At 39.9% G+C, this 9743-nt stretch overlaps 1 protein-coding gene across 1 annotated transcript; it reads left to right on the plus strand.

Moving 5' to 3' along the window:
• The first annotated feature begins 2043 nt into the window (after positions 1-2043).
• Positions 2044-9252, plus strand: LOC107564918 (beta-1,3-galactosyltransferase 2-like). The gene is made up of 2 exons (XM_016250088.1): positions 2044-2829; positions 7015-9252. The coding sequence occupies exon 2, from the start codon at positions 7275-7277 to the stop codon at positions 8586-8588; it is 1314 nt and encodes a 437-aa protein (XP_016105574.1). The 5' UTR covers positions 2044-2829; positions 7015-7274; the 3' UTR covers positions 8589-9252.
• Positions 9253-9743: the final 491 nt, after the last annotated feature.

A 9743-nucleotide genomic window follows, 5' to 3' on the forward strand; every position in this document is an offset into this window, starting at 1 on the left:
ATTTGTGTGGAGATTCAGAGGACGAGCAGGTTATTATATTTTGATTACACATTGCAAACACATGCAACAGTTAATCGTTCACAATTACGCTAAGAACATTCATTAATAAAGTCAATTTTCCTTTCAGTTAGGATGCGGCCTTAAAATGTAGCTACTTATTGTAGGCAGTGAGTCAGCTCATTAGGTTTGGAACAGAGCTATTGTCTCTCAACAACCCATGCAAACTATAACAATGCACTATGTGCCCAGGCATTCCATGACACTAAAAATAAAACTTCAATAACTCAAAGTTCAATAAGTTTTTATAGACTGTCTTGGAAAGCGGCTTTTAACATAAAAGCCTACTTGTGAATGAGTGTCTTGTTAAGCAAAAAGGTGTGTGTTTGTAAGAAACAAATCCATCATTAAGGAGTTTTAAATTTAACCATTGCTTCTGGCTAAAATACAAATCCATAATCCATAATAATGCTTCTTCCAATGAAACATCTCACATCAAAATCCACCAACATATTTGTTTAGAACTGATTTGCTTGTAAATGGTGCTCATGCACATTTCTTTCCTGATTCAGGTGAGATGACTTTTTCACTGGAGAAAGCAATATTATGGATTATAGACTCATTTTTGATTCACAAGATGTTAATTGATGGACTGGCCGTGTTATGGGTTATTGTTATTGTTGTTTTTATCAGTTGTTTGGACTCTCATTCTGATGGCACCCATTCACTGCAGAGGATCGAGCGGTGAGCAAGTGATGTAATGATACATTTCTCCAAATCTGCACCGATGAAGAAACAATCACATCTACATTTTGGATATCCTGAGGATTAAAAAAAAGGGTCATTTTTGGGTAAACTGTTCCTTTAATGCGCAGGCTTCTGATCTTTAAGTTTGTGGGGAAATCAATCTCTCCAGAATCACCTCTTTCTCACTAATATGCTCATGCCGGTCAGGTACCTGAGCTAATGGCTCCCAAAGTACTTCTGTCAACGAGAAGGCTTCTATTAATTATTCAGTCTCACTATGGCTCTGAAACCACAGTGATACCTTACGTGGTATTCACAACAGTCTGCAGCCAGTGCTGACACAGGGCAAGTCAGCTTTTAGTGTTTTAGTTTTTTCCCCCCTGGATTGGATAACTAGAAAAAGGTGAAATTAGACACCTTAGAAAATGTGAAATGTGTTGTAGGCTGATAGACAAAAGATGATCGAACTCATCTCATTTCGGGTCAGTGACACTGGGACTAGTCACACAAGGCAGTTGTCAGTTGCCACATTGTTATTGGGACAAGTTGCCCTAATATACTAAATATTTTAGTATATTAATAATAATAATAGTTTGAACCATTTACATACGTAGTAATTGTTTTGTTGATTCAATTTAACTAGTATATATATGCTGTTTAATATTATTATCCCATTGTGACAACTTACCCCATATGTCAACATGCCCTGCTGCTGGGGCACGTTGTCACAATAGGTCCATCTCTGTTCAATGAACTGAACCTTTGTCCTGAACAATAGCAGTGGAAATGTTGGCTTTAAAATATACCTCCAAGGATTCTTGCGCCAACTAAAAGCTAAACCTAAAAATGTCAAGGATCTACAAATTGTGAATTCCAGACATGGAAATTAATTTACAAAATTACAATTAGGGAACATATAAGAAATACAATCATCATAATCATTGGCTCTAAAATATGTTTGTGATAAGAATCTTTACATGTGAGATATACTAATCACAGACGACTAGAAAGTAATTTGGAAATTCATTGGTCTAAAGATGTGGGAATCCTTCATTTCACGACTCAAGCTAAAAACACAGAAGTCACTGGCAAAACATTTACTATAATATAATTACATACTATCCTTGCAAATAATTGTCCTTGCAAAAAAACATGTTTCGTAAGAATAAACGGCTAGTTCTGAATGGCATCAATTGAGACAGATTCTTATTGCCCCATAATGGTGTAGTTACGACATCTACCAGCAGGGGCTAACGGTTGAAGCTAACCAGCCAAGCCTTGGCGAGTGAAATTCGTTCATTCACTCCGCTCGGACACAGGGAGGGAGTGAGGGTCTGGGTAGGTTTGTGAGGAGTGGGGGTGATTCTAAATGGATCACGTGGGACTCCCCCTAAGTAGGCGGTGACGTCGCAGGGGCTCAGTCAGTCAGCGGAGTGGCCGTCATTTCAACAGCTGCTTTCCCTCCCACTAGCCCACCCCACACTTCATTTGGGGAAGAGGAGAGGCTTCTCTGCCTTCTACTGCACTTCAGGGTCGTGTTCCGTTGGACCAGGCACGGAGAGGCCTTTCGCTGCCGTTATTCTGGCAGGAAGAACCCGCGACAGCCAGCCTACTCGCTTCCCGCCGATGTTTTTTCCCTCGTTACTTCACTGGACATACCTCATGATGACTGCAGACGCGCGACGCAGAATGTGACCGTTGAAGTTTTTTTATTATTTTTTTAAATTCTCCGTTCCCGCCTCTAGCCGCTGTTTATATTTGTGGGGAAATTACAGGTATTCGCTGTTTAACGGATGAAGGAGCGAAAGTAGCGGTCTCAGTGATAGTACCACAGACGATTCACGGGAGAAAAAGCCTAATGTGTGCAGTGCCAGACAACAATAGCTCCTGACAGATGGAAGGAGGGGTTTTGCTCCCAGAATTCAAGATGGAAAACGAAGAAATGCGCCTAAGTTCTTGCGAGTAGCCGAGGGGAAGTGAAGAGGTGGTTAATCGTCGGTTTTTTGGTAGTGCTGGAGGGAATGATGGCGCGCGGTGCAGGTCGACAGACGGCGCGCACATCTTTCCACTCTGTCACAGAGTGAGGTAGGTCTCGTAATATATAGATATCTCAATATAATATTGTTTTTCCTTCGTCTAATTACTCTTTGCCGTCCTTTAAGGGTAACAATCTCAGTTATAAACCCCATAATGCATACTGAGGAAGATCAGTAAGTAGTTAGAACCTAAGTTGTTTGTAAACAGCATGGACATGTTTAAAGGCCAATGCAGAAGACTTGATTCAAATGCTTGAACACTGTTCACACCAGGAGTCTTAAAAATAGATACACATTTTTTTCACCCACTGAGGTTTTGGTTGTCCAAGAAAAGTAACAAATGTTGTCAGGTGGTGAAAATGTGGTGAAGTGCCCCAGATCTAGCAAATCTGTGGGCGGTGAGGCAAGAAAGCACCACCGCTGTCCAGTGAGAGGGACTTTTGCAAGCTGACCACTGCTCAAAAGTACTTTTAAGCCATGGTGATAAAATAACTGGTCTGACTTTGCCCGCATGTTCTCAACGCATTTACTGCCAAGTCTTTCTTCCAGTTACTCGAGTAATAAAGACATTGGGAGCGAAATACAAATAGTAACAGAAAGACTTAATGTAGGACCTTTTTAGCAAAATTAATGCATCAAATATGTTGCAGTTCATTAAAAGGACTGTAACATTGTTCAGCACAGACGCCGGCAGATTGTGACAGTAATGTGCATGAATCAACAAACCTATTTGCTCTCATGGGAGATGAGATGTCACATAAGCCATATTGACATACAAAACAATTGAAACAACTGCTGAAGTATGCAGGGGCCAAGATGTATACTGGCATGCTTCAAGTATCTCGTACAAATTATTCCACCAGGTGTGTGTGTGTGTGTGTGTGTGTGTGTGTGCGTGTGTTTAATTTGGCCACAGTTCTCTTTTAGCAGAACTGGGAGGATGGTATTCATCTCAGTCCAAGTTATGGATGACAGATGCTCTGAGAATAAAATGCTTTGAGCTGCATCCTCACGATATGTGATTCATTAAACTCACCTTTCAAAGGAACATTCACAAACTTCTGAATGAGGTTTTAAAAAGACCCTGGCATTTGAGAAATGGATGCAATTATATGTCAAGCACGGCCCGAATGTGTCCCAGTAAGGGCCATATTACCAGGTTTAAGCAAACATTAAAATGTGGTGTCATATCTAGTACATATATATAAACACAACCATCAAAGATATGAACAGTGACCATGCAAATGCAGAACCCATGATGAGTGTTTTCACATGGGACACTCAATGTCAAATTAATCATTCCTTCTGGGAGAATTACTAGCGCATATGGAGATTTATTGAATCTGGTGCGCATTTGTTGTGATTGTACATTGCATTTATTGCCCTCTGTATATTTATTTTTTAAATGCCATCCAGAATTTTTTTAATCACTTATTCATTGGCTTGGCCATTTTTGTTATTGTTAAAATGTGTATGTTCAGATTATGGCAAAATGCTTTTAACGATATCTTACAAAAACATTATTATGCATGCAAATTATTCATAATATTAGGCTAACAAATGGGTGTCATTGCAAATGCATGTCCTTTTTAGAGAGACATGATACCTTTCACTTATTAAATTGAAACCGGCATTTACATGGCTAGTCAGTAGAAACATCTCAACAATTCATTGGTTATGGAAAAAAGGTTTTGCAAAAAACCTGTGGGAGCAAGTGCGTTAAAAGGATCCTGCTTTTGTTATTGTATGGTAGACTGATTGCTGAATTACACTGATCTCCATCATATTAACGTTGTTTGCAGGTGCTTCCTATCACAAGTCTAATAGCCTCATGTTGCTCTTCTAATTGCTGACCGCTGTGGCCACATCACGCTCCTAATTTCCGTAACTGTATGAAACGAAAACTGGTGTAGCTGGAAACTAAAATAAAAAGCAGCTGATTTTATGAATTCCTCTCTGTCGTTAATAAATACATAAATATTTATTTATTTATTCTCGTTCCTCCAAACAAGCATGTATGTGACTTTGGCAAAAACTAAATCACCTAGCACCCGAGTGAGTGCAGTACGTAGCGTTCTCTAGTGAGGCTCTCATTACAAGATATCAAATGGATGACAAAGGAAACCTTTGGAGCATTTCATTCACTCTGTTCTGAAGTGTGTTAACCTTTAAAGTAAAGCCAGGCTTAGCCTCTTTCCATCTTACTGTAATTGCCCACGCTGGGTGAGCACATTTGGTTGAAAAGGTTATAATCCTCTGATCCAGCTGTTGCAACAAAACAGGAAACAATCCACAGAGACAAACATTCAGTAGGTAGGTGGAAGGATAGCACATGGCACTCACGAAATAGGCATGAAATAAAGCGTAGAATTCTTTTACAACAATATGTCAGTGAAAGGAGTCAGAAGGTCACACTAAATGTCAATTGAGCTGTGGTTTATATGTTAGGTTGTATGAAGTTTGCACATTTTTGCAACCCTGTTACCAATATTTGGGACATGTATATATACAGTTTTAAACCCTATTTTTTGTGGTTTTGTTTTTAACCAGTAAACATTGCATTACACAAATTATACAGTACCATTAAAATGTTTGGACTCAGTAAGAATAATAAAAAAAATAAATTAATAATTTTATTCAGTGAGGATGCATTAAATTTGCCAACAGTAACAGTTTAGACATTTGTATTGTTACAACATATTTCTATTTCAAACTTGGATCCTTATATTCATCAAATAATCCTGGAGAATTTTTATTATAAAATATTAAGCAGCACATCTAATAAAAGACTAATAATAAGAAGTATTTCTTGAGCACCAAATCAGCATATTAGAATGATTTTTGAAGGATCATGTGACACTAAAGATTGGCGTAATGATGCTGAAAATTTAGCTTTGCCATTGCATAAATAAATTACATTTTAAACTCTATTAAAATAGAAAACAGTTATTTTAAATTGTAATGATGTTTCACAATATTACTGATTTTACTATATTTTTCATCAAATAAATGCAGCCTTTGTGTGCATTAAAGTCTTATGAAACTTAACCCCAAACTTTTTAAACACATCTATATTATTTAATATAATCTAAATTAAGGCATATGCGTATATTTTCCATAAATGTTAAAAAAGCATATATATATATAGTTTTTATATTTATAATCAAAATATTATAGTGTAAAAATATTGACGTTCTTAAAATAAACTAGTTAACAGGGTTGAATGGTTGAGCTTGATGAATGCAGTCAACACTGCATTTGTATAAGAAAATGGAATAAGATAATAATAAATAATGATAATAATTAGAAAAATAATGAATATATATATTTTATTTAAAATTACCTATTTGTCATAGTATGTTAATGCTCTATGTTGGCTAATAGTTTATGAAAAGTCATGTCGTTCTGAGAACAATGACAAAAAATGCCTTTAAAAAAATAGGACACCAATTTGTGCTGTATTGTCATAGAACATTTATAAGCACTCCCTCTTCTGATGCTCTCAAAACAAGCCAGAACAAAACACGACTTTCAAAAACAAGACCCCTGCTTTACCTATTATAATAATTTCTCTTCTATTTTTAGATCACCATTACTGGGAGGAGGTTCTAGAATCGAATAACCCACAGTGTGAGAAAGCAACGGTTAAGAGAGGAAATTGCTGGCAGGGAGGACTTTCCCTCTGGTGCAGTGTTGATAAGTTTAAGGTGGAGGGTGAATAAGGGGTGAGGGCTGTTATCACTCGCTGCTTCTGGCTGCGGATCCTGCAACACTGCTTGCTGGAGCCTGAAAATTCATTTTGACGGATACTTCCCCTCTTTGGCTGTTAAAGTGCATCTGGGTGTGGAGGTGGCATAGAGGGCCTCTGAGGCAGCAGTGTTCTCACTGAATGCCATGTTGTGCAAACCTTCAATTTAAACTCTCACGCAGGTCAGTAAAGGTTAGCTCATGATATGCAGAGACCCCCGTTAGCAATCTCCCTCACAGTGTTGCCATATACCGCAAATGCAGGAGACTGGAAAATCATAATGGTAGTGGGTTAGAGAGAAGATTTATGCTGTCGTAAACCTTGGTTGTTTCGAAAATCACCACTGAATTTGCAGGTGATGCCATTGCCAACATTACTTCTACTGTAACAGTACATGGCTCATGAATGTAATTTAAGATCTTCTGCTAGCCATTGTACTGAGACACTCCTCAGTATTACTCATTGTTTTTCTCTCCTCATTCTTAGAGCACAGATACATCAGTCTGAGGAAGCAGTCGTCCTTCAGAAGGGAACTGCCCCAAAGCATGACCGTCTGTCACTGGGGAGGGTCAGAGAAACGCATTCCTGCAACTCTCATGAACAGTTTGTCATCCCCCTCGTAGGTCCACCTGCGGCCCTGAACACACCCATCTGCCAGCTCAGATAACCCTCAGGCTGTTTGCAACACATGTTTGATGTGATTGGTTGTGACCGTCGCGCTTTGCTAAGCAGCCCCACTCTACATCATGCAGTGGCGTCGGCGACACTGCTGCCCCATCAAGATGACCTGGAATGTCAAGCGGTCACTCTTCCGCACACATGTAGCAGGCCTTCTCTCGCTGGCCTCACTTTTTGCCCTCTTTCTCATCTACTGTCACCAGGATTTGCTGCAGGGCCGGAGTTGGTTGCGAGACAACCCCTTGGTTTACACCATGCGGGGTTTGCGCCCCCACAAGGAGCGTGTGAAGGGAAACCAAAGCTCACTGCGAAGCCTCTGGAAAGACAATGGTTATGTGCTCCCCAAACCGTCTGTTAACTTCAATTTCAGTTCTCACCAGGCTGAGATCACTGCCCGGGGTATTGTGGGGTTGGAGATCTCGCCAAGCGGGAACAACTCGAATACTAAAGGCAACACCAAGAGCTTGCACAGGGAAATGGGAGTGGGAGGGCGTCTGGCAGCCCAGCCTTATCACTGGCTGCTTAATGAGCCCTACAAGTGTAACGAAAGCAGTCCCTTCCTGGTTTTGCTAATTGCTGCCGAGCCAAGGCAGTTGGAGGCAAGGAACGCCATCAGACAGACCTGGGGCAACGAGAGCGTGGCCTTGGGTTACGGGTTCGTGCGGCTCTTTCTGTTGGGAAGGATACCGAATGCTTATCCCCAGAGCTCCATTGAGGAGGAGAGCTTGCAGTACCATGACATCATCCAGCAGGACTTCTTGGACACGTATTACAACCTTACCATCAAGACGCTAATGGGCATGAGCTGGGTTGCTCGCTATTGCCCGCACGCCCGCTATGTCATGAAGACGGACAGTGACATGTTTGTCAACACAGAATATCTCATCCAAAAGCTGCTAAAGCCAAACATGGCACCTCGACAGAATTACTTCACAGGCTACCTAATGAGAGGCTATGCTCCCAACCGCAACAAGGACAGTAAGTGGTACATGCCACCAGAGCTGTATTCCAGCGAGAGATATCCTATCTTTTGCTCCGGGACGGGCTATGTGTTCTCGGGGGACATGGCAGCGAAAATCTACAATGCCTCGTTAGGCATTCGTCGCCTTCACCTCGAGGATGTGTATGTAGGAATCTGCCTGGCCAAACTGCGGATCGACCCAGTGCCACCACCAAATGAGTTTCTCTTCAACCACTGGAGAGTGTCGTACTCCAGCTGCAAATACAGTCACCTGATCACCTCTCACCAGTTCCAGCCCAACGAACTCATTAAATACTGGAGTCACTTGCAAAGCAACAAGCACAATCCTTGCCTTAACATGGCGAAGGATAAGAGTGGGCGACTGCGCCATAGGAAGTTGCAGTGGGAAGGTCTTCGGTGATTAGCCAGGGCTCAGGGTGCAGTAGTGTTACCACAGCATGTGCAAAATTCAGCAGTTTATGAGGTAGGGAACAGCACAGTGTTTTTGGTATATTGTGAATCAAAACTATTTTTTTAATTTCAGAGAGATGTTATGTACTGTAATCCTGTCTTTTTAAAGGGAAGTGAGAGACATCTACGTGTGCAATATCTAGCATGGAAAACAAAAACCATCCAATGGCGATACCGCCATTTTCAGGTGCCAATTAACTGAGACATATTAAGAGGTTGCCGAACTTCCTCTTCAAGCTAACGATCGAGTGGTATTACTAAGGGCCAATTTTATCGAGATCCTCACTGTTTCTGTAAACAAGATAAGAAAAAAATCGGGAATATCATATGGTGGTGTATCTGTACTGTGACGCATTTGATTCTCAATTATGTCCACCCCTGACATTATGAGATGATGTTGATTTTTCTATCTACCTACAACCTGCTAACGGTTTACACTAACCAAACCAAATTAAAAACAGTATGTGTAAAAGAAAATATATGGAATTTAATTGCATCATAGATGTCAGATATGATTAAAATAATATTTTTCAAAGCTTTACAATGACTAAATATACAGGTCTGCCCTTAATTAGGGCAAGTTAAAACTATTTATTAAATGTATTTCTTAAGCACATTGTCTCAGAGGTGTGGTCTCTTCCAGTGTTCTTCAAATTATGTGGCATTATCCAAATACTATGTTACTCAGCCTGAACAGAAACCCTATTTTACAATGTAATTATTTAGATCCGAACACATTTCGCTAAACAAATACAATAAAATTGTCATAACCCACAAACAGACAATGAAAAACATGATAAGTTGAAAGCATTTTTGGTTACCTCAGTGACCCCCAGGGAAATTGTCAGCGACGTAAATCTTGACAGGAGACTAGATTTGATCAAATAAACATTATTGCAAAAATAATTCAATTTTAACTGACTTTTACAGACAGTTGCGCCCTTCATTTGCTAAACTAAAAATGTCTCAGTTGTCAAAATTTTCCATAATTCATGCAAATTTCAAAACATTATGGAGAAATATCAACATTCAAATCACCATTATGTTCTCATTAAATTAAAATGAGACTTGAAAAATCCCAGAATCAGTCCCCAGATGGAACCGA

The sequence above is a fragment of the Sinocyclocheilus grahami genome, unplaced genomic scaffold (assembly GCF_001515645.1).
Source record: "Sinocyclocheilus grahami isolate Dianchi unplaced genomic scaffold, SAMN03320097.WGS_v1.1 scaffold971.1, whole genome shotgun sequence".
In the NCBI taxonomy this organism is placed as follows: Eukaryota; Metazoa; Chordata; class Actinopteri; order Cypriniformes; family Cyprinidae; genus Sinocyclocheilus; species Sinocyclocheilus grahami.